Raw genomic sequence first — 25,670 nt, forward strand, 5'->3', positions numbered from 1 at the left:
TAATGAAATTCCCTGCCCAGTTTTGGGGGCTGATTTCACTCACATTATTGGGTGAGGATTTTTTCCTGTTGCTTTAACCAAAGAAAGGTTGTGCTCCCTGTGGTACATAATTTTTTAAGATGACAACTTGGTAGAAAAGTTGAAGCTGTTTGGAAGAAAATAAGTTGGAATGATGCTGTCTTAAGCACGTTGTTCCTGAGCATGAGGTATTGGTAATATGTCTGGCTTTTTGCACATACAGTGCATGTGAATCTTAAACCCAAATCTATTCTCCTTCCATTATTCATCAAACTAAATTTGTCTGGGTCACTTTGAACTCTTGAGCATGCTCCTACCTTTAAACCCTGCCCAGGCTGAGCTCCCATTTTAGGTCTGAACTTACAGGCTGCTTTTGCTGTGTGATCACTAATCCTTGAGACAGGATTGCCTGTCTCAATAGATGTTGCACCATTTGAGAGTAACCTTGTTAAGGCAGGCAGTTGTGAAGGTGTTGAAGGTAAAACTTACAAAGTATATACCTGATTTGAGATCTGACCCACTTTCAAAGTGTAGCTAATGCAGCAGCAGAACCAGACCCCTAAAATAATACAGAACACTCCTACCCACCATGTTTTATTTCTTTTTAAAGAAATACTTATTTCTTTTCTTGTTCTTCCTTACAGCCTTGAAAGCTTCCTTTCGAGAGAGACAAGAGCACCTTGTTTCTGTCTCTCTCAAGAGAGACATTTCAGAAAGGGTTCAGGCAGTCACCTGGGAAAGGGGGTCTCACGTTGGGATCTCTGCTTTTGTATATTTTAGATGAAACAAATGAATAAACTCACTGCAGTGTCTGGAAGACCTCTGCCAGCTGTGGGACCTGGATTGTAAAATGCCTTGGGGCAGTGCGGTTTGTTGGTCACTTCCAGTGATAGAGCTATCCCTTACATTAAAATAAAATATTTAGTTTAGATAGATAGCACTATTTATCTGAACTAAAACGTGTATGAAATTACTCTTCAGGAAGGTTTTTTTCTTTTTAAAGAGAGCCTATGCTCCCTTGATACTCTGCCTGCTGGTGTCATGGACATGGCATGCCAGCTCTTCTGTTCTGGCTGTGACAATTCTGTGTTGTTTTTGCCTTCTGTTCTGCTGCAGACAGCCTGAAGGGGACTTGTTGGCTTAATATCCGAGACAGCCACTGTGAAGTCAACATCAATGGTGCCACGCTGAAATCTGAGTGCTGTGCTACTTTAGGAGCAGCCTGGGGCAGCCCCTGTGAACGGTGTGAATTGGGTATGCTCCCCCATCCTGCATCTTTTGGGAGAAGGGAATAAGTATCTCCAGCAGATTCTTATAATCTCTGTATGTGAGAAAACCTCCAAACAAAAAAAACACACCCAAAAAAACCAAAACAAAAAACACCAACTAACTGATCTAAACAAAAAACACCAAAACCAACCCCTGTCCCAAAAAACCTATGAAAAGAAGTAGTCTTCTTTTAGAAGTTGTCTATTTTATACTTGTAATCTCTGCCATCACTGATCATTCTAATAACTTTGAAGCATACCAGGAAATAACATGTGAATAAATCTCTTAATGGTTACAATATGTTCCGTCTCCACAAGGACTATGCATTTACTGGGATAAGGAGGTAAAAGACTAAAACTAAGTGAAATATCTGGCAAAATTCATTTATATGGTGTGGGCTGTTAACAGTTTTTCCCAGCTCTTTTCAAACATGTAGCTTGTGTACCATTATTGACTGCTGAAATAGTGCTGCTAATTAGATTGCAGGGCTAGTTGTGGAAGCTGGAAGCAGCAATGCTAACTGTACTCTAGTTTATGGCAAAAAAATACTGATCCCCTTAAGGTTTGAAAAGTGCCACTGGCAGCTGAACTTGTGTGAAGATGTTTTATCCTCTCATTTTTAATCGGAACAGTAACTGTGAGCACATATATCCCCCCCTAACAAGCAGAGTGCAAGCAGCATCCAGCAGAGCTCTTAACAGTGCAGTGCAGCAAAGATATTCCTTTGGACTTCAAGAAGCAGATGGTCAGGTTAGACTGGTAAAACTGATCAAAATCTAATCAATCTAGACAGATAATTAGCTCAGATTGGGTGTGTTTGGGCTCTGAATTTCCTGTTCTGCACCTTGTTAAATTACAGCAAGCTCTGAAATCATTATATGATGCTACATTTTACGTGCATCTCCTCAGGTAATCTTATTTCTCAGATCCATTATTTTAAGCTTTGGTGGGGGAAAGAAAGCTGATCATTGACATTACTACAGTTTTAAATCTTCATGCCTCTTGAAGGAATTTCACCTTTTAGCTACATGTGAGTGCAGGGTCTGATCTGATTAGATGCTGATTGTTTCACTAAGGAAAGCACATGAGAAAGTGACAGTCTAGGATGAATTTCCTCAATTCCTATTCACTTAGTTTAAACAGCATGTACGAGTCAATATTTTTATTGATTGAGGCTACAGCACTCCCCACCTTACAGAGTGAAATTATTAGTGAATTCTGAAGGTACGTGTATTTTTAAATTTTCTGCTCCTGCCTTCCTGTCACTCTAAAGCAGTAACAGTATCTTTCTGGCTTGATTCCAGACACAGCTTGCTCAAGAGGATTTGCCAGAGTGAAAGGTGTTACCTGTGAAGGTGAAATTTTTGCTTCTTACTCCATATGGTTAGATTGGTAAAACTGTTGGCTTAATATCCGAAAATGTCACATTTTCCCCCCACATTTGAAAACGCGATTAAAGGGGATGTACTGTGTTATTTCTTTCCTGCCACTTAAAATTCTCCATGAAGCTGTAGCTCTCCCCTTGGAGCCAGCAAGTAACTGAGCTCTTTGTGTCCCCGACAGACGTGAACGAGTGCGAGGTTTTCCCGGGGGTTTGTCCCAATGGGCGGTGCATCAACAGCAGAGGCTCCTTCCACTGCGAGTGCCCCGAGGGGCTGACCCTGGACGGCACGGGGCGAGTGTGTTTGGGTAAGAGCACACCCCGCTCCCACAGCTGTGTCCCACAGCTGCCCAAAATCCTTCTTCAAGGGGCTGGAAAGGAAGCGTGGTTTATTTCTGGATTATCCCAGACAGCGTGCCTGCTTAGATGTCAAATACCTGTGCCAGTTCACAGAAGAGCTGTTAATTCCTTCGAGGAATGAGTTTGTTTTGAGGCTTGTTTTGCCCTCAGTGCAGTCAGTAGGCTGTGCTAAAGTGCTGTCCCTGTTCAGGAGTGATGGATGGTGAGCACAAATACGCTGCTGCAAAGTAGTCTTTTTTTTTTTTCAGTGCACAGGCCAGTGTCTGGTTCTTTTCCTGACACTTGGGTACACAAGTACAAGATTTTGCTTGCAGACTTGGTTGATTTGTCTTCTGGTTGACCTGTTTTGCTGCTAATGGGATGGACCCTTGAGTATAATAACTATAATTAACTTTTCTGGAAACCTTATTGTATTTTCCTGGTGTTACAGTAAGCCTAACAAAAGTCAGCTTTTTTTCAGTTTTAATCTGTATTCACTGCACTATTAAATTAATTCAGTGACATAAATATAGGGAGGATTTTTTAATTTTTTTTTTTTCTTTTTTTAACCATGAGAGCCACAAAAGGATCATTTCATAAGTCAGAATGCCTGGTACAATAAAGGAACAGATGTGTCTGTCCCATCAAATAAAAGGGTCATCTTGTAAGTGAGAACACTTGATACAGTAAAGACATACATGTGTCTGTCCTGTCACACACACAGAATCCTAAAAAGCACAGTCATGTGAGGATAAGGGTTTGTCTTGATATGGGGAGACAATAAAAGAAATTCTTGTACTTTTATGTGGCACAAGACAGATCCAGAAATTTAATTGTAGTGCAGCATCAGTAACTTCAAATGGCTGAACATTGTGCAGAAATGCAGAGTCTTGAGCAGGAGCTGAGTGTTAATGTGTGCATGTGTTCTGCCAGTAGACAGGGGTGATTTAAAAAACACCGACACAAATGGAAAGAATGGTGTTATTTTACTAAGAATATAAAGGCAACACAAAGGTGAAATAACTTCTTCAATAAAAGTACACACTTGGCTTTAGCAACAAGCAAAAGTAAGCAAGAGAAAGGGTAGTGATTGAGAAAGATAGATACATCCTCAGTTGCCTAAATAGTTTATTATCAGTCGCTGGGGAGTCTCATTCACAGCGAGGACCGGGACAATCTTTCCCAACAATTGGGAAAATCGTACATGGTGTATCCTGTAGCTGGGGTGTCCAAATTCAGCCTGAAAGTGGGTCCAGCTTTTATAGGCCCAAGTCACCAAGTCAAAGCGACTTGATTATATTTTTAGCAGAGAAACTCCTGGATCTGGTGGCACACATCCCAGCCAGCAAGGGCTGGGGTTGGCCAGGCCCCAGGCCTCAGCTTGGAGGGTTTCCCCTAAAATACCCCACAAACAGGCCTCTATTCATGGAGAAACTGATGCCTTTTCCAGGGCTACCTAAAAACAGAGGCCAGACAAAATTAAGGGGAATAAAAAGTGGTTACATTTATTGAAGGGCCTTCAGGTACACTTCCTGAGGACAGACAGAAGCCCCCCCCAGGGCTTGCACCCAAAATGGATGACACGTCATGGGTTTTATACTTTATAAGTTTGGTCCATTTGCATATTGGGGGTTAATCTTCCTATTACATTTACAATTCCATTACAGCTTCAGGTAATGAAGTAATTTACCCTAAGTTTGCACCCACCAGCTCACTCTTGTTTACATTTCTCAGGGCCTGAGGCAGTGCAGTGTCCTTGACTCCCAGGCCTAGAGAGGAATTGTTGTGTCTGACCAAAATGTGAAGACAGTAGCTAGCACTGTGTATACAGTTTAGACTTATACACTAAAGAACTGTAGGATGATATAAAAATACATAAATATATGAAAAATATACAAGGTAAAATCCTAAGGCATCAACGGCACTTAGGAAAGTTTCTTAAATTGATACATTATTTGTGGATAACTCTGTATAATACATGGTTCTACAGGGCTAGCATAAGCACATTTGTAATCTGTTTTTAGCTAAATAATACTGGTGGTGTTCATCACAGTACCCAGGATTTGTCTCATAAGTCAGCTCCACCTGAGGCCTTCTGCCCAGGCCTCAGCACGTAACAGCGGAGAAGAGGGATGAATGCCTGTTTGTTGTTGTGGAACGCAGATATCCGCACGGAGCAGTGCTACCTGCGGTGGGAGGAGGAGGAATGTGTGCAGCCCGTGCCCGGCAGGCTGCGGATGGATTCCTGCTGCTGCGCCGTGGGGGCCGCCTGGGGCTCCGGCTGCGAGCGCTGCCCCGCGCCCGGCTCCCAGGAACACCGGGCCCTCTGCCCCAGGGGCCCCGGCTTCTCCAACAGGAGGGATGTTCTCACTGGCAGGCCCTTCTACAAAGGTGAGCTTTCCTTCTTCTGCCTGTGGGGAGGTTGTGGGTGCATCCCAGAGGGTGTCCAGGGTTTGAGGCTGCTTGCTGCGGTGTGCTTGAGGGATGGGATAAAGGCCTGAGGGAGCTGATGGTACTGGTGCCTTGGAGTGGCTGCCTGGAACAGAGGCTAGAATAAGTTAGGAGAATAAAAACAGTTATTATTGAAGGCCTTCAACAGATACACCTTAGAAGCCTCTGAGAGAGGCTACACCCAAGATGGAAAAAGATCACAAGTTTTTCACCCAGTTAAAGTTTGGTCCATTTACATGTCAGGAGTTAATCCTGCAATTACAGCTTCAGGTAATGAAGTCATTTACTTTAAGTTTAGTCCCCCACAAATTTTGACATTTATTTATGACTCTCAGGGCCTGAGAGAGTAAGGTGTGCTTGAGTTTCATGCCAGGAGAAGAATTGTTTTGCCTGAGTAAAATGGGAGAGCAGTGGACGACAGGATGTGGGGTTTTAGAGTGATGCACTAAAGCAGTACAGGATCTGAAAAATACAAAACCTAAATCCTAAGACATCAATTCTGGTGTCTGAGGATTAATTGTGGGTGCATCTCAGAGGGCATCCTGAGCAAATTCCTGGGTTTGAGGCTCCTTGTTAAGTGTGCTTCAGAGATGGGATAAAGGTATTTCCTGAAGGAGTTGATGATACCGGTGGGGGATTTTCTGCTTTCATGGGAGCTTGAGAGCAAAAGGTGCAAAGTCTAAATTGGGTAAGGAGAAGGAAATTCCTGAAAGGAGAGGAGCTCTGAATTACAGGACTAGCGCAAAATGTGCATGTTTTTTAAGGTAGTGCTTTGCAGGGAATGAACCAATTGTCAGATGGTATGAGAAATTAGTTGCTTTAGATGTAAACATAAAATATTACTGGAACATAAAACACTACTAAATTTGACCAGGGCTCTCTGGGAGACTGAAGAAGAATTGGTTCTTTCTCTAGTTTGCAAAATCAGTAACTGATTAAAAGGAAGAAAGTATCTGTTGTGTTACAGTCATGAGGGCAGTGACAACAAGGATCTGCGTGATAAAGAAATAAAGAAAGTATTTTGTCCAGTTCTTGCTAGCTTCACCTCCCATACAGCAACAACAAAACAGAATAGACTGGAAAGTATTAAGAAACCAGACCCAAGTTATTTCAGACGGCTAAAATCTGAGAAGAAAAACTAGTTTTCTGTGTCCAGAAGCTCAAGTGATACAGAAATTTGTTAGGGTTTTGTTTGGTTTTTTTTTTAAGGATATATTCTGAAGCATTTGTCTTGGAATATTCTGGTGAGACCTCTGCTTCACCATAAGTAAGCTCTGCTTTTCAGGAGTCTCTCGAAGGCAAAGTTCGTGATTTTCATTGGTGATTTACTAAAGAAATAAGGAAAATAACAACAACAACAATAGCAACAATGATTTTATCAACATTTGTTTAATTAAAAAAAATAATTATTTGATAAATCTTGGTCTAGGCTGAGATTTTCTGAGGTTTGGCTTCCTGTTTCAGTTTTGGTTTGTTTTTTGTTTTTTTTTTATTTAGACCACTATTGTATTCCATTCACAGAAATGAGTGGGAGATGGTTGTTTGTCTTGTTGAAGATGGTTCTCAGTTAAGGACATTGCCTCAGCAAATTACTTCACTCTGTAGAAGAGATCATTCAGCCTTGTCCTATGCAAGATCCTTTAACAGTTTATGTTGCTCAGCATTGAGGAGAGGTGAAACATTTCACTTGATACTCTACAAAAGAAAAAATACCATTTTCAGAACAGCTCCAGATAAAACTCTGGCAGTCTCAATTTGAAAACCAAACCCAGTCAGCCAGGTGGTGGTTGCATATTTTACAAACTGGCTCAAGAATGCCAGGAATATTGATTGGGACACAAAGCAAACTTGAGCACCATACACATATCAGAGTTTCAACTCAGAGAGTGTCACTGGATTTCTTTGACTGCTGATGAGCATAAAATTGGTTTGGGTATTGAGTATATAAGCAAAGAAAGCCAAAAATAGCCAAAAAGGTAGAGAAACATCTCGCCCACAGTCAGGTCTCCAAGGATATCCGCTCTAACCCAGACCCTGCCTTTTATGCTCATTGCAATGGTAAGAAGGATCTGGAAATTCCTGTTGATTCCATATGTCTTTGTGCTTAAGAATTTCCTAATTACTTTCTTTGTTTTTATTCCTAGATATCAATGAATGTAAAGTGTTCCCTGGCATGTGCATGAATGGTAAATGTAGAAACACAATAGGAAGTTTCAAATGCAGATGTAACAGTGGGTTCACTTTAGATATGGATGAAAGAAACTGTACAGGTGAGTAAGCCTTGCATTTTCCACAGGTTTTCCTGGAATAATGGAATAGTCCTGCTTGAAAAAGACCTGGAAAGACCAACCTGTTGTGGGGAAAGGGAGCCCAGATGAGATAATCTAGCACCCTGTCCAGCTTGGAAAGGTCCAGTGATGGGGACTCCACCACATCCCTGGGGCTTTTTTAAGGGACTTGCTCTTGTGGCAGAGCTTGGTGATCTGGGAGCCCAATGCCATTCATTTCCTTCCATTTCTAAGAGCTTAATCTTTGGACAGAATGGCCAACAGTCTCAAGTTTTCCTTTCAGAAACTGATTTAATAAATACAAGACTTTTTGATTTTTATAATTTATGTTTAAGGTGCTCAGGTCGTGCTGTATCACTACAACCTGAAAAATCAGTGAGGATCACCAGCAAAGCCAAGTTTCATGTTCTAACATAGAGATTATCTTAAATAATGTTTCTTACTCTCTGGTCGTTGTATTACTAATTTAGAGACTGCAAGTTAATTTTAATTTAGTTTTGATGGCTGAGAACACACAAAGGCACCTCAGCAATTCCAACACCAGTGCAACATTAGTTCAGGAAGATACAGACACGTGTGTTTAATTTACAAGTTTAGGATTTTGTTCTTTCCTCTCTGGAAAATCTGAAGATAAGCTTGACAGTTCTGTGGCTGTGGGAACTTGGATGCCAGCGTTGTGGGTGGCTGCTCTGTGCTGAAAATGAAGGAGGTTTTGTTACAATGTACAGGCGTCCGTGAGTGTGTCTGAGTAATAACTATGAAGTGTGGGTGGTAAGGCATGTTCACTGAGGTTGGTCTGGATGCTAACGTTGCCCTAACTGGCGATTTCCTTGTTTTTATAGTGATTGCATTGATGAAGAATGCATTTTACAGACTTTATTTCTAAACTGACCAGAGTAGGTCAGAAAACTCCTTGGAAAAGCTTTTTATTTTTTTTCTCCCTTCTGTTCTGTGGTGATGAAATTACTCCACTGAGCAGCTGTAAAGAAACAGGTTTTCTGAAATAGATTACTTTTTTGCTTGTTTTAAATGAGCAAGAAATAGTTTTCTAAAGTTTGTAGGAGCCCAGGTACTCAGTAATGTGTCAGATCTGCCATGTGGGTCTGACACCTCCACACACCTGTGAGGACTGGGTGTCATCACCCAGCAGGAACCTGTCCATGGGCAGTGGCACAAAGTCCTCTCCTGCAACACTTACCTGTTTCACTGGATCATGTCCACATTAAAATTCACCTTTAGATATCTGATTCACCACCAGTGTGATTTAAAAAGAGCTCTTCTGTCTTTTCTGCTGTTGTTTTCTGCAGTAGGTTTCATTCAAACTTAACTAACAAGACAACCAGTGAACTGTAAATCTAGCTTTAATAGGAGCTAATTCCTGATGGGAAAGGTGTATGTAAACTTATAATGCTATTACTGCATAAATATCTTCATACTAATCAAATTATAATTGATGGCATTGTAGTAATGGAGTCACTTGATATCTCTGTAGAAATGATATCTTGGAATGTCTTACACTTAGTTATTTCCTTAAGAATCTAACCTTAAATTACACTTAATAGAAGCAGACTTGTTACACAGTTTACTGTGGCCTGAGAGCTCTGAAGACTCAGCCTTATAAATCTTACATGAGCTGTTTCACATATTCAGATGTTTCTATAAGTAATTATTTTTCTCTTTTGATTCACATACTGTATATAGTTTCTGTAGACTTTACAGTGACATTACTTTTCTGTGAAATGCAGGATAACCTTAAACCCAGGTTGATTTTTCTAACCTCTCTCTCCACTGCTATGAAACAGACATTGATGAGTGCAGGATCTCCCCAGACTTGTGTGGAAGTGGTACCTGTGTCAACACTCCTGGCAGCTTTGAGTGTGAGTGCTTTGATGGCTATGAAAGTGGATTTATGATGATGAAGAACTGCATGGGTAAGTGTTGCCAGGGTGCCCTGGAGTCTCCATTTGCTGTGCAAAGCTTGGCTGTTATCTGAGCTGAGCACTTCAGATGTGTCATTATTGTGACTTCATGAGCAAATGAGTCAGATATGCGGTTTACAGAGACAGATAACTGAATTAAGTATATAGCCTTGCATGTTTTTTATACAAATTATTGTACCCTTGAGAGACACTTATTCTGTACAGATATTCTAGGATGGCAGCAACTCTTCACACAGTTCATTTAAAAACTGCTAATGGGGTTCCCAAATATTTGGTAAAGCTAGGAATAGAAAGGTGGAGTTTCAAAAGCAGTGTCAATACTTTTCATTGCTTCTTCTAGGACTCAAGAAATTCTCACATCATTTCCTGAAAGAAAGTGACATCTATTTAATCTGTTCAAAGTTATAAGAATAGGTCTGGGGACACCAAAAGGTGTCTGGCCACCTTAAAAAATCTTGACTTAGGCTTCTGTCACCTTTTCTTGTTTTCCTGCAAATTCTGATGCTTTTAGACTTTTCTGGGAGTCCAGAAGTGTGAGTGCATCCTCCACCTTGAACATATTTTGTTTCTATTTCTGTCTGTCCATACAGTAGTGTTAGCTGCTTTTATCAGTTTTGTGAGTCAAATTCTGAGTTTGCCTTTGTGGCCTGTAGCCAGAATATTTCCCAGCCACACCATGGCATACACAGGAGTGGCCAAACTGAGGAGCCATTTAGGTAAAAATTGATGCACAAACATCCACCATAACTGCATCCACAAGCAGGAATTTCAGTGCATATGTGAACAGGTGTCTTATTGCCTTAAGCACTTAAAAAATATGTATACATCACTTTAATATGTTGTTCTAAAGGGCAGTATCCAAAAATTTGCTGCCTTTGCTTGTTTTCCATATTTTCTTGAATATATAATGTTAAATGATGAATTTCTGGTTTTCTTGAGAGGAAAAATTAGAGTTAATAAGGATACATAGTTTTTGATTTGCTCTGTTGTGCAGCATGAGTAGAGGAGCAACACCATGAAACAATCCTTCTATTTTGTCACTTGTGGACACTGGGAATTGCTTTTCTCTTTGTTGCCCCTGATGTGTGCCCATTTTATATCTGCACATGGTTGTTTCTTTGCAGATATAGATGAGTGTGAACGCAACCCTCTGCTGTGCAGAGGGGGCACCTGTGTGAACACTGAGGGGAGCTTTCGGTGTGACTGTCCCCTGGGGCATGAGCTCTCACCATCACAGGAGGAATGCTTGGGTGAGTTTCAACTCAGGAAAATAATCTTTAGTTGGAGGAATGGTCAGTCCCTGGAAAAGGTGGGGTCCTAGGAATCTCTTAAACAAATTAATGCTCCTCCTTTATATAAAAAATTGTATCTTCAAATAAAAAACTAGAAGCCTGTAAGATCCTTAGTGCCAGTAGTGCTGTTGGCTCCAAAGAGGAGTGTTTTACCAGGCCTCTTAGGGGTTATTTAGCAGCTGGAAAGACTGTACCACTCATGGGAGCAACTTTAATCAGTCACAAAAAGGTGTTGTCCTCCAAAATGGATCTCTCCTTTTAACACATAATCCACCAAAACGGTGAAGAACAAAAAAAAGGGAAAAAGTCACCAAAGTATATTATATCTGTGGCTTATTTTCTTGATGAAGACTAGCAGACTTGGTAATTAATGTCTACAGCAGTGTTAAAATGGATCTCTCCTTTTAACACATAATCCACCAAAACGATGGTGAAGAACAAAAAAAAGGGAAAAAGTCACCAAAGTATATTATATCTGTGGCTTATTTTCTTGATGAAGACTAGCAGACTTGGTAATTAATGTCTACAGCAGACTCTGTAATGAATGCTCTCAGACCTGAGTCAGAGAAGATAAATCTTTGGACACTTTAGCTTAAACATAACGTGCAGAACTCTGTTGCTTGAACTGAAACATGCCAAGAACAAGAAAGAAATTGAAAAAACCTGAAAGCCACCAGTTTGCAATATTACCTCTCATTCTCCCTGGAACCTGAGCTGTTAAAGCTGTTAAATATCCTGAATTGCCACTGATCTGAACGATTCTTCCCCAGATGTAAATGAGTGCTCGCTGAGTGACAGCCTCTGCAGAAATGGCAAGTGTGTGAACATGGTTGGGACGTACCAGTGCTTCTGTAACTCTGGGTACCAGCCCACTCCTGACAGACAGGGATGCACAGGCAAGTGTTGTGCACCTGCACGGGGGATCTTGTGCTTCAGCTGCATTGTTCCATCTGTCCTTGCTTTTATTTAACTTCACACCTCGCTTCTGAAAATCAGCAGGGCTGTTTTCTCATGTGCTTTGAGGCTTGTCATGAGCTGTTGTGGGAATACAGAAGTATAAAGGAATATAAAGAAGGTATAAAAATATATTTGCTGTAGTGAACTCTGCAGAATACTTGTACTTAGTGTACTGCTCCATTAAAATCAGAGGTTTGAGCTGGCAACCAGAAAATACACCTAGATTTCTTGATCAAGCAAGAAAATCTCTATGCATTGATGGCCTATCTTTCACTTTTTTCTCCTTATCATATTCATCTCTTTAATCCTTCACTATAATAATACTGAATTACCTACTTGCCAGCACATCACCTCCTTGAAAAAAAGAACAGCAGTACTGAGAGGATTTTCTGTTTTATTATTATGGTTCTTTTTTGACAATTGCGAATTGGTGCTACATTTCAAGCTTTAGGTTTCTCAGGATTTCCTTTTTTTTCATTTCCAAACTTTGTTTCTTGAGCTTTTTTCCACACCCCTAGCAATACACAGGGGCAAAACCAGCACTTAAGTTAGCAGCATCCTTCCACAGATGAAAAAGCAGTTGAAAGAGGGCAAAATGAACCAAATATAAATCAGAAACAGTAGAATGAGAATAAAAAATCAGAATGAAGCCACTGATGAACTTCTTTATGTAAAATGTGAAGGAAACACGATTTTTTTCTTAAAGAAGTAGACTTACTGCTACCAATGTTTCTTCCCCAGATAACTTCTTTATGTAACATGTGAAGGAAATATGATTTTTTTTCTTAAAGAAGTAGACTTACTGCTACCAATGTTGCTTCCCCAGATATTGATGAGTGTATGATAATGAATGGAGGCTGTGACACCCACTGCACTAACTCAGAAGGCAGCTATGAGTGCAGCTGCAGTGATGGCTATGCTCTGATGCCAGATGTCAGGACATGTGCAGGTAGGATTTCACACCTGGAAAACTCCAGAGTCATCACCTTTCAGCCAAAATCAATGTGGTGTTCCAGCCTGTCCATGCCAGTAGCAGAATTATTATCTGCCTTTTTTTTCCCCCCCCTCAGATATTGATGAATGTGAAAACAATCCAGATATCTGTGATGGTGGGCAGTGTACCAATATCCCAGGGGAATATCGCTGCCTCTGTTATGATGGATTTATGGTTTCTGTAGACATGAAAGCTTGTGTTGGTAAGTAGCTGTGAGCACCGAATACAGTGTAAGTCTTGAAAATTCTGCAGGTTTTGTTTCAGGATGTTCTTTCTCCTGTGTCCTTGAAAGTGGGTATTGAATTATTATTTTTAAAAAATAATCTGTATGCCTTTTGGTAAGTCCTTAAATATTAACCAGATTTCATAGTTAAAAAACATTGGTGTGATTTTACTATAATGGAACATGTGTGCTGAGAAGGGATTAGATGAGGGGTCCAGAAGGGGGCACTTCAAAAATTGTTCATTGGAATAAAATTGTTATGATCAAAAATATGTTTTAAGAAAATGATTTTAAGTGATTCTTGTAAGAAGAAGTTTGCTTCATATTCCTTTAATTACCATTCCAAAAAAAGGTGAAAAGAAATGGTATTTGTTTTACCACAAGACCATGGAATTTGGACTACGCATTTATTCTTACTTGTTTTAGGCAATTTACAGAGTAGAACAGCTGAAATATATTATGACCTCATATAGTGGGTATTTTCACCTTAAATAAAGTGTTCTAAAATGACAATAATGTCCAACTAATAATTAATTTATAATCACCTACAGATGTGAATGAATGTGATTTGAATTCCAACATCTGCATGTTTGGGGAGTGTGAAAACACCAAAGGCTCCTTCATTTGTCACTGTCAAGTTGGGTATTCAGTCAAGAAAGGAACAACAGGGTGCACAGGTAAAACAGATCTCCCGTGAATGTCTTACATACTTTGGTTGGATTCCAGGTAAAATAAATGCACAAGTGTTCACACACAAGAGAGAGGTTGGTATCTGTATATATTTATATATATATATGAGTGTTTCACATCTACCTGCATGTGCCAGAGTTTTAAAGGGAGTGTTCCTTCACCAGTATCAATGCTGGAGGCCCCTTGCAAATTAATTTAAAAGATTTTGGCAGCACAGGTTGTGTGAACACCCCTGTTACAGAACAGGGCTTGGGATGGCAAGGCTGCAGTTGTGTTGGGAGTTTTTTATCAGTGCTCATTTGTCACATGTACCTGGAGGATGAACTCAACTCAACTCAAGCTGCAGGAAATGGCCATGTGTCTAAGGAAAGAACAAGAGGGGGAAAAAAAATTAAAAAATCCTTCAACCTTTGCCAATAATTTTTAAAGTTCTGTAGTCACTCATAATCACCCTACAAGTTCTGTGATATTTAAGCAGTACCTTTTCTTCTGCATGCTCTCAAGAATCCAGACTCATCCAAAATAAGCTGAAAGAATTTCCTCTACAATTTTGTGTTTAGGAATCTGTTCCATAAGTACTACAGCTGTGGGTGTATAATTATTTTTATGACTGAAAGGTGGCTGTGCACCCAAAGACCTCATCCCAGTTTTAGGCATAAAAAGATCAGCATATTTCATATTTCTGGAAAGGAGTGTTAATTTTATGCTGAAAAGCAGTTGTAGGAAAGTGGACTGATTGTCATGTTTGCAAACAAAGAGCAAAAATAAAATGGAATTGTCACTCCTTTTTACTAATACAGAATACAAAATAACTTGCTTGAATTATTCTAAGACATTTGTTTTTTAACGGACTGAAAACCCTCACAGTGGAATTATGTAAAAGGAGCAGAATTTTTAATATTCTGATGTAAATACTGATAGTTTGTTTTGTGCTCGCAGATGTGAATGAGTGTGAAATTGCAGCTCACAACTGTGACATGCATGCCTCATGTGTCAACGTGCCAGGAAGTTTTAAATGCAGTTGCAGAGAAGGTTGGGTTGGAAATGGCATTAAGTGTATTGGTAAGTACATGGAAAGCAAAGATTTCTTTTTCTCTCCCCACTCTTGTTTTTCCTTTTATTTGAAAGCATGTAATGTGGCTGTGTGATTAGTCCATTAGAAACAAAGAATTATTCTTCTGTCTGCTGTAGCCTGTGGATACATGGGTATGAAAGATTCTTATGTTTCACACATTTGGTTTTCTAAGAAAAAAGAAAATTTTACTGTCTCAGAAACAATGCTGTAACATCTTACTGAATTAACTACGTATTTTATACAGTTTATATACAACTGCTACTAGAATGTGCAAAAAAACCCCAAACTCAGAAATTAAATAGATTTTGTTTTATTGTTTCCTCTGGGTAGAATATTTCCAGTCCTTCAAACATTTTTTTGTAAATACCTTGTAATTTATCTGATTTATAGACCCTGATATAAACCAAATTAAGATTGGAGGGTGGGAAACCTGTGTCTGCATTTGCTGGGCTGCTGTAGTTGTGTCTGTCCCCTTGCCTTCATGTTTCAGTTTGGTGGGTAAAAGATTGTAATACTTGCTTTTTGTTTTCAGAGCATTTTGGGATCTGTGGCAGTGGAGCTTCACAATTAGGCTTTATTGATGTGCTAAAAAAATGACCATATTATGAGATTTCTCATTTCTTCTTTTTTTTTTTCCTTTTTCTTATTTTTATTTTTTTTTCTTTATTTTTTGGTACATATTAAGGTCCAAGTGAATAGCTTGCATCAACTCTCATGAGGTTTCATTGTTTTCAATTTCTGCTATTTCTTGAGGGGACTTCCTAAATAAGTGGGAGATTTTTACCTCACTGCATTTCTTTGGTTCAGTTTCTCTTTTTTTAAATGAATTTTGACTTTAAGCTCATTAACAGGACATTAACATCCAAGTTATGAGCCAGCTGAATGCCATCTGTTGCTCAGAAATATTTTGCCCAGTCCCACCCGTTGTAATTTAAAGGAAGATAAATTAAAATGGAGTCACTACAGATTAACCCTGTATCATCTAATACTAAATGTGTGTATTTATGGAGGCATAAATCAAGTTTGCAGTGGTGCTGGTTATCTTGGCAGTTAATTACCAGCCAGTTTGCTAATTGCTGTGCTGCTACGTGCACTTTTTGACCCCAATGTGCAGATCTTGATGAATGCTCCAACGGGACCCAGCGGTGCAGCGCCAGCGCCCAGTGTGTGAACAGCCCGGGCTCCTACCACTGTGCCTGTGCAGAGGGGTTCACTGGAGATGGCTTCACCTGCTCTGGTAAGGGGTTTTGGGACACCTGAATCATCCCTGGTTCTTCTTCTCTTGGGTGGAACCTTTGTGAATTAGGCCTAAGCCTGCAATGCAAGGCAATAAGTGCGAAAATGTAATTTAAGATCAAGATGCTTCCTGTCTGCATAAGAAATGGTGTCAGAGGCATCTGATTGTTTTTTTGATTTGTGTTCCAGTTGGACCCACTGGGTCCATTTTTTGGGGGTAGTTCCTGTCTGCTGCTTCTTCCTCCTCCTCATCTTCATGCCAGTTATTTTGCAAATGCATGTCCTGCTTGCAGCAGTGCCTCTAGTCAAGAACACCAAATACCAGCTTTATTACAGCTCCTCTCTCTGGCATAATCTATTTTCCCATCACCCAGTAGAACAGGATGTGATCATTAACATACGACTTTTTAAACAGAAAAAAAAAACTACAGTTAAAAAACATTGCCCATGATCTCTGCATTTAAATTTGTAGGTGAGAATGGCATTGTTAATTTTAAACAGAAAAACAAACTGCAGTTAAAAAACCTTGTCCATGATCTCTGCATTTAAATTTGTAGGTGAGAATGGCATTGTTATTCACACAGGAGGTGACTCAAAATAATCTGACATGTATTATATCAAGTATGAGGATTTTATATTAAATACTAATTACTGTGTGTTTTGGGTTACTCTGGTCTTTATCACTGTATACAGTGGAGATGCAGCATTATCTCTGCTCTTGACTTCTAACACATCCTGTATTTGGTCAGCATATTTAATGGTGTGAAGAATTGCATCCTAATAATAGTAAAATACCTAGAAAACAAATGTGAATGTACTCATTATTGGGTAACTGCCTAATTACAAACAAAAATTAATTTAAAGTTTAGTAACAAAGTTTTCTGATTAGTAGTGTAAAGTTTTTTTTTGAGAATAAAGACCTTCAAATGTGACTTGGTTTTGTATTTCAAGTTTTTGGTTCATGAGCACAATTTTTTATCCATGTATTGAGCTTCTGAGTTTCTCTAAAAATCAGATATAATACTAATTATGGACTAATAAAATGAAGAAAACATATAAAATCTTTTTTGGACAATCATAACCATACCTGACAAAATTATCACTTCTTATGATGACTGCAGTGGTGAATGCCCTTTCTTGGGATTCTCTTTCCTTATAGCTCTTTAGGGGCATACTAGGAGAATTTCTGATGTGGAAGCAGTACTTGTAATGTTCCTCACTCTCAAAGAATATTGTCTAAAATGAGTATGATAATAGTTTCCTATGTATTATTTAGGAAAATCTGCCTGATGAACAACTTTTCTGTCAAAATAGCATAGCAATCTATACCAGGAGGCAAAATTTTGACTTTTTAAGCAAGCTATTCAAGATTTTTCAAAACTGAGTCTTAAAAGCTTGCATTATTTAAAAAAAAAAAATTAATCTGTTAATGAAAAACAAGGAGTAAGGAAGGTGAAAGGAATAATTTTGGAAACTGTGATTGCTTTTCTGCATTCCTTCTATTTACTTCAGGATATAAGTGTTCTGTTTTACACCTTCAATGCTCATCAGCGCTATTATTTTGAAGACAAGGATATATTTACGTGTGTTTCTGCTGGTGAAACCTGTAGTTTCAGAGAGGTTTTCCTGTCTCCACAGACGTTGATGAGTGTGCAGAGAACGTGGAGCTGTGTGAGAACGGGCAGTGCCTGAACGCCCCCGGCTCCTTCCGCTGCGAGTGTGAGATGGGCTTCACCCCTGCCTCTGACAGCAAGTCCTGCCAAGGTGAGCTGCTGCTGCTGCTGCCCCAGCTCTGTTCTGAGTTTGGGCTGGCTGCTCTGAAGCAAAGAGCAACCAGGAGCTCAGTCTGCAGGCAGAGAAAGCACCACATGCTTCACGTACAAGGAATTTCTTCAGTGTGAATTATGTTGGAAGGTTGCTTTCATTCTTTATTGTGATGTTTTCCTGGCTTTCACCCATAAATACCAGAGCAGAGGTTTGCCTCAGCAATTTTGTAAAATTTTTTTCTTTAAATTCCTTTTTGTCACTATTGGATAGTGTGCAGAAAATCCTGTGTTATCTTTCTAGTCCAGTTCAGCTTCTATTCCCTGTGGTGTTCTGTTACCTTTTTCTTGTTGCTGTTTAATATGACTGTATAGTAAACGAAAGCATTTTAGCTTTTAACTTACTTCATATTTAATGGTGAAAACCACATAACATCTTTGGAAATTAAAATTCTTTGTGAGATATGAAGAACAGGTTTCAGAATTTAATCTCTAGAAAATTCAGTCCAGAGCATGGCAGGTTCCAGCAATCAGGTGTACATGCATGAATCAGACTTCAGAACAATTCAGGGTGCTTCTGAGGAATTACCTGTGCTACAGTCAGATTTGTTAATCATTATCAAGTATAGTCAGTCATCTCTAATGAATTTCTTGATGCAGCTCATTTGTATTACAGTGGTGCCAATGGTCTAATAAAAATCCCCTAATAGATCCAGTCTATTCCAGCCAACCAATGTTTTGAAAAACAGTGTAATAATGTAAATTTTGAGTCAGTGTGTTGAAGGATTTGGGTCCAACATTTGAAGGATTTTGGAGAAGTGCTTAATATATTACTATGATTACAGCAAGGGTCTGAAAGCATTCCATTGATTAAATTGTGCTGTTGGAAAACTGAAATATCTGGATGCTGAATTCTTAAAAGGAGTTAGCTTTTGTTTCTATAATTTTGAAGTTGATATATTAATCTGTACTATGGTAAGATGAGTCCTTTGCTGATTTCTACAATCAAGGGGCAAAATCCAGTCTTGTTTTAGTGAAATAATTGTAATGAAAATTATTAATCCACTTTCTTCAGAAGTCCCTTGAGATGTCAGTGCATTAACTTCTGAGTGATCTGATTTGGAGGTCATTCCATGGCTTTACCCCAGGGTATCTAGAAATTTTATTTCCAGATGAAATTGACTCAGGATTTTGGATGTTAACCATTCATTTTCCCTAAAAAACATGTGCCTCAAAGGGCCCTCAGAAGTTAACCTTTCTCATATGTTACTATAAAGAGGCATTTTATTGCTTCTCAGCCTCTGGCTGAGGTAACCCAGCCAGGTTAAAAGTAGATATTTCATTACTGTAATAATTTTAATACCCCTTTTGCACATCTTGTGCACTGTTAGTTCATCAGCAGAGCACTGTACTCAGAATTTCGAATTAAGATTTGGCTGTGCTTTGTAAAATGATATTAATGCTTTCCACTTCCCTGTCTGTGCTAAAAATAATTCACTAATACGTGCCAGAACAGCATTTGCCTTTTCTGCAGCTGCTTTATTCTGGCAACTTAAGAAGTCTTGCTCTCTGACAGTATATGGAGGGTTTTTTTCCCACTCCTACCCTACTTACTTTCAGCTCAGAAGTCTTTTACAGTTTGTGCCTAAAGCCACAGCTTTGCAGTCCATGGTGTCAGTGTTCATCTCCTTTCTACACTGCAGCTGACAAAATCATCCAATTTTCTGTCAGTGTCTTTCAACTTGATTTCATCTTCAATTTAGATGAGCATGCAGGCAGTCCTTTAGATGCATTTTAGCTCATCTGGGTGTAGTTACCACATAACTATTTCAGTGTGGCTTGAGAAAATCATAGATAATTCTTACTTCCTGTGTTCCTACTTTCCCTGTATTCTTCCTCCAAGGAGATAGGACTGTTGATGCCTACACAGTCTTTCTCTTCTTGCTACACTTTCTTTACAAGGACAAATTCACAAATAGAAGTTTTGTGTAGTATTCTACACAAACTCAAAAATGCTAGTTTTTAAAATACTTTGCATGTGTCTCCTTTTGCTTTTATGGTGCTATGACACATAACAACAACAACAGCAATAAAAATAATGTGGTAATGCTGTGTAACTTTCTGATTTTAATACGTTCCTTCAGACACGGATGAATGCTCCTTCCAGAATATTTGTGTGTTTGGCACCTGCAATAATCTCCCAGGAATGTTCCGTTGTATCTGTGATGATGGCTATGAACTGGATCGAACTGGGGGAAATTGCACAGGTAAATCCCTGCTTTTCAGAAATACAGCAGCAAAAAGGGTCGCTTCGTAAATATGCAGATGAACAAGGTTTATTTGTAGTCATTTGGTGAATTATTTTTAAGACTCTCCTTCAGTTTCAGCTAAAATTCACTTGCATTTGAAACTTTCTAAGAAAGTAAAATTATTCTTTTCTCTCCAGTGAGCAGATTTATAAATGTGGATTTCCTGTTTCAGATATTGATGAATGTTCTGATCCCATTAATTGTGTTAATGGTCTTTGTGTAAACACTCCTGGAAGATATGAGTGTAATTGTCCTCCAGACTTCCAGCTGAATCCTACTGGAGTGGGATGTGTGGGTAAGTAAAAGCTTGCTGAAGTATCACTTTTAAAGTTACTGCTTTTATGCAAATAAGATAGAAAAATAACAATTCCACAGTCCTGCATATCCTATTATAGAGTTTTTTAGTGTTATCTCTCTCAGCATCAGTAACTATCAATGTTCTTGAAGTGCCAGTGACTTCAAGAGCACAGTGTTAACTGAATTCCTCCTAGGTGTGAAATTACAGATGAATGCCTGCAGTTCTTTGCCTGGATCATGGTGTGCAGCTGTAACCACGTGTGTTTTTTTCACAGATAACCGTGTGGGCAGCTGCTACCTGAAGTTTGGACCCAGAGGGGACGGGGGCCTGTCCTGCAACACTGAGATTGGGGTTGGAGTCACTCGTTCCTCGTGCTGCTGCTCGCTGGGAAAGGCTTGGGGGAACCCCTGTGAGACCTGTCCCCCTGTCAACAGCAGTAAGGAAAAGTTCTCATCTTCTCCTGGTGCTAGCTATTTCAGAAGGGATGGAAAAGGAATTTAGAGTATTTCACTGTGTTGCTGTACGTTGGTCATGTGAGACAAATTTTCCTGCTACTGTCAGAGGGTGCAGAGGTGTGGACCTGAGCATCACAGACCTGACCCTTAGTCTTCTGTGACTGACTCGGTGCCTGTTCTCACACTAATAAATCAGTCTTAGCTTTAGAATGCAATTCCCACCAGATCAGGTGGTACTTCAAGTAGTTTTGGGCATTTTATTTTGCTCTTTTCTGCCGTTTAAAAATTAATTAAGGACTTTGCAGTTAAGAATTAAATAGAGTGCGTACATCTGCTGGGCATTTTTGCTCAGCATCTCCAAGCTGGTAAGGAAATAAATTAATCATGGTCAGAACTCAAATCACAGCTTTAATTTGGAGGACTTCATTATTCTCCAAAGAAGAATGTTGATAACTTGTTATTTATGTCTAAGTCACTCTTGAGTACTTTCAAAAATATTCTTAATGATAGTTGTCAACTTTGTAGAGCTTTGAAGGGCTTTAATGAATAATGCAAAACAAATGCCAAGTATGTTGTTCTTGATAGCCTTATAACAATAGGAATTCCAAGTTTGACACTTACCTTTATCAGTAGCATACTGACATTTCATATTAAAGAACTAATCAAAACAGAAAATATGTGCCTCTGAAAGGACACAGTATGGAAAAATCAATATTGTGCCTGCTCAAGAGTATCTGAATTATGGTAATAAAAGAAAGCATAACTCCTCATCTTACATTGGTTTTCTGTTAATCTAATGCACATGTTTTATTTACTGTGAATAGATCAAAAAAGCAGAAACCAAATGACTGTAGGGAAGAACAGCCATTAAAAACACAAGTGGTATTTTATGATTCTGTTGTCAGAATTTTATTTTTTATCAGGCTGACATGTCTCTTGTTATATTTTACTTTAGCTGAATACAATACTCTCTGTCCAGGGGGAGAAGGATTCAGACCAAATCCCATCACTATTATTTTGGAAGGTGAGTTTCTTATAAATGACTGTGATGATGGATTTTGATAATAATAATAACAATAGTAAAAAAGGGGTCATCTTTGAAGAGGAACTGCATTTTTCAAAAATCATTATATTTAGCACAAAGCTAAAACAACTGTTAAGGTGAATTGGGAAACAACATGAAAAGGCACACAGCAAAAGAATATTGAAGAAGTCCAACACATTTCAGTAGGAAAACAATCTGGTGCATACCTTTTGTGTGCTTCCTTACTTTAACTGGATTTCAAAATTGGGCCCTGAAGGATAAGTCATTTATGAAAATTACAGCTCATCAGCAGAAAGTGCAAATGTCAGGAAATATTCATCAGGCAAGGCAGCTCTGGTTCCAATAAATGGGCAGAAGTGAGGAATTAGATGCCAAATTCCTGTAAACAGCAATGGAACATTGGGCTTAACAAGCTGAAACTGCTCCTTAAGGGCTGTTTGAATGGAAGAGAATGAGCATCTTATCCATGCATTCCTGGAGAGCAATTTAGAAGGAAAATAAAACCCCCCAAAAACCGCACATGACAGTTCAAAGCTACTAGTTGGCAAAATTTCAGGGTAGTACTTAAATTCTCTTCTTTCTTTTCATTGCGGAATGAAAATATGATGAATTGGTTTTGGTTTTTTTTTCCCCCCTCTCTGTTTCAGACATTGATGAATGTCAGGAGCTGCCAGGTCTTTGCCAAGGTGGAAATTGCATCAACACTTTTGGCAGCTTCCAGTGTGAATGCCCAAGAGGTTACTACCTCAGTGAAGAGACCAGAATCTGTGAAGGTTGGTTCCTTTAAAGCCTCTTTCTCTGTCACAGTGCAGTTATTATGAAAAACATTACTTTTTAGACTTAAATCCTAAGTGTGCACGGTACACCCCACCCTTACCTAGAGTATTCCCTAAAATTATCATCTTTGGTACAAGTGATACAATTAGTGCAAAGCTTGGAATGGAACACTTTGATATATTAATGTTTATTTTAGATATTAGACCTCAGCCATGTGTATTCAGCAAACTAAATGGGTTATTAATGATTTCTGTCTTCTCACCCTGCAAGTTTTATTATGCTCTCTGCATGTGAGTGGTTTAATTTACTCAATGTGAAGTAAAGTTCATACTGCTTTTCCTTCTGTGTTTGAAATTTTTCATAACTGTTACAACCAAAATTGTAAATTGATCCTAAAAAGTGACTAACCCTATTGTGAGAAGAAGGTGTGAATGTCTTTTGTGAAGTTGATTTGCTCCTATTTCAGTGGCAAGTTCAAGAACTTGGGAGTTTATTCAGTCTATTGTCTTGCACTTAAGAGAGCTAAGGCTAAACTTTGAGGTTAAAATCAGAGCTATGTTTTTCAAGCTATTCTTGAAATGAAGGATTTTGTTATCTTAGCATTTATTGTGGTTGTATTTCTCTGAAATATTTGCTTGGCCTTGGACCTTTTCTCCCCCGTTAACTGGAGTTTTTTCTTGTTTTCTAGATATTGATGAGTGTGTTGCACACCCTGGTGTCTGTGGTCCTGGTACCTGCTACAACACCTTGGGGAACTACACCTGCATTTGCCCACCTGAATATATGCAGGTGAATGGAGGACACAACTGCATGGGTATGCAAAATGTCATCTTTACTAGAACTGCAAGATCATCGGGCTGTTTGAGGTCCAGACCCTCTGCTTTGTGTTTATTTTAACTCTTTTTAGCTCCCAGCTGGTGTCATGTTGTCAGGAAAGAGATCCCTGTGATTGTCCTGCAGCATTTAGGGGCTCTTGCTCCCTAACAGGGCTCACTGTTCACTCATTTATTTTAGCTAATCATTTCCAAATGGTGGGGTTTACCCTACAAATGGATGAGTATCTACACTGTGTTTATGATTTCTTAGGAGTTTGTGTTTTTCCCCCTTGTGTCTTTAAATGAAAGCAGAACATATGTCACAAAAGTCTAAAACAAAGACTGTGGATTACATCAATCCTTAAATTATTTTTAAATGCCTGTGTTTTTCAGATAACAGTTAATGAATCTTGTCTGGTTTGGTAGGGGGTTCATATTTACATAATATCATAATTATCATAATGTTGGTTACTTCCTAAGTGCTTCTTTTTCCACATTCAGACATGAGGAAAAGTTTTTGCTACAGAAGCTATAATGGAACCTCCTGTGACAATGAACTGCCCTTCAATGTGACCAAAAGGATGTGCTGCTGCACCTACAATATTGGGAAAGCCTGGAACAAACCTTGTGAGCCATGTCCAACTCCAGGAACAGGTAAAGACTTCTGTGGTCACCCCGTTTTGCTACTTTCTTTATCTGCTGCTTTGACCTATTAACTAAAGTTAACATTTCATCCCAAAAGAGCCTTTACTGAGCAGTAATACTGGTGTTGAAGATACTGGCTGACCAGAGATACCTCCTGGCTAGTCTGTCCTCCAGGATAATTAATTTAGGAGAGTGTAATTTAGTTATTGATAGTTGGAGATGCATCCTGGTAGTCCTGGTCTGTCAGAAGATCAAGACTGGGTTTTGTACTGAGTGCAGGAAGCCTTTCTGGACTTTTCAGCTGTGTCTCACATTTGATCCATGATCTGCTTTGTTGCTTTTACATTTCCTCTGCTGAAGGTGACTAAACTTGCAAAAATTGCTCAGTAAGTATGGGGAAGTAAAAAATTCTCTTCTTTAAATGGAGGTGAAAATAATAAAGGATAGTTAATTTTCAGTCAGTCTTTTTAGAATTGATTTCCTGGAATAAGAAACCCCTGAAAGCTCAACTCAGAAAAGTCCTTGGTGGAAGAATCACCAGCTTGGAGGGAAACCTGACATCCACTGAAAAATTCTTTACATTTGAAAAAAAGAGAGAAGATGCTTAGATGAAACTAAAAAACTCATGTGCCTGTTTTGTACAAACACAGTTTGTTGTTTAATGTACTTTCCTCAGGTTTACTGGTTTAGTATCACTTAATCTATGCCTGTGGTGCTGTGATTTTAATATCGTTTATTATTTTACTGTAAAGAATTTATTACTTCCATTCAAAGTGGTTTATCCTGGTGGTTTCAGGTAAACAACAAATAAATTAAGAAAGATTTTCCCTCACAGGAAAGAAGAGGAAAATAGGACTGAAAAGAAGAGAAAACTGCCTTTTCCTTTTCCTTCTTAAATAGGAGGATGGAGAATGAAGGAATGCTCCTAGCAGTCAGGAATGGGAAATGGAAATAAGCTTGAGAGAGGAAATACATGTTTGCTGCCACAGAGAGCTCATGAAATTCTTTCCTGTAGTCATTTATTGAAATGTCATAAAATTGTCACCATGGTGACAACAGTGAACAGGTAGAAGGGATTAATGCAATTGATGTTCTTGGGTAGAAGAAAGAATATTCTCCTTTTAGATTTCTGACACTCAAATTCTCAAAAACTCCTGCAGCTTTTAATGATTTGTTAAAACCAAAATTGCTTGGTATTGTGCTAGCATTTTTATGGGGTTTAAATATTTCCTGAAATATTTCAGTGTTGCCTTGTTAACTTTTCTAAATGGCTTTACTGTTTTTGCAGGCATGGTTGAACCTTTTTCACCATGGAAAGGGATTGTGTGTGGGATCAAGCACAACTTCCAAGTGGAAATGGTTGAATAACTGCACTTATGTTCTATAGTCAGTTGTTTTGCAATCTGGGTG

At 39.0% G+C, this 25,670-nt stretch overlaps 1 protein-coding gene across 1 annotated transcript in view; it reads left to right on the forward strand.

Annotated features, from left to right (window-relative positions):
- LOC120501793 (fibrillin-2-like) overlaps positions 1–25,670 on the forward strand; it is a 120,936-nt gene that overhangs the window by 66,835 nt on the left and 28,431 nt on the right. Inside the window, exons 21-41 of the mRNA XM_039708482.1 lie at positions 1,135–1,272; positions 2,592–2,642; positions 2,851–2,976; positions 5,171–5,398; positions 7,603–7,728; positions 9,549–9,677; positions 10,811–10,936; positions 11,749–11,874; positions 12,762–12,884; positions 13,006–13,131; positions 13,704–13,829; positions 14,782–14,904; positions 16,032–16,154; positions 17,792–17,917; positions 20,061–20,183; positions 20,398–20,520; positions 20,798–20,959; positions 21,934–22,002; positions 22,671–22,796; positions 23,489–23,614; positions 24,117–24,269. Coding sequence (XP_039564416.1) covers positions 1,135–1,272; positions 2,592–2,642; positions 2,851–2,976; positions 5,171–5,398; positions 7,603–7,728; positions 9,549–9,677; positions 10,811–10,936; positions 11,749–11,874; positions 12,762–12,884; positions 13,006–13,131; positions 13,704–13,829; positions 14,782–14,904; positions 16,032–16,154; positions 17,792–17,917; positions 20,061–20,183; positions 20,398–20,520; positions 20,798–20,959; positions 21,934–22,002; positions 22,671–22,796; positions 23,489–23,614; positions 24,117–24,269 — 2,679 coding nt within the window. The remainder of the gene's footprint in view (positions 1–1,134; positions 1,273–2,591; positions 2,643–2,850; positions 2,977–5,170; positions 5,399–7,602; positions 7,729–9,548; positions 9,678–10,810; positions 10,937–11,748; positions 11,875–12,761; positions 12,885–13,005; positions 13,132–13,703; positions 13,830–14,781; positions 14,905–16,031; positions 16,155–17,791; positions 17,918–20,060; positions 20,184–20,397; positions 20,521–20,797; positions 20,960–21,933; positions 22,003–22,670; positions 22,797–23,488; positions 23,615–24,116; positions 24,270–25,670) is intronic.

The sequence above is a fragment of the Passer montanus genome, unplaced genomic scaffold, assembly GCF_014805655.1.
Source record: "Passer montanus isolate IOZ18808 unplaced genomic scaffold, ASM1480565v1 scaffold203, whole genome shotgun sequence".
Classification (NCBI taxonomy): domain Eukaryota; kingdom Metazoa; phylum Chordata; class Aves; order Passeriformes; family Passeridae; genus Passer; species Passer montanus.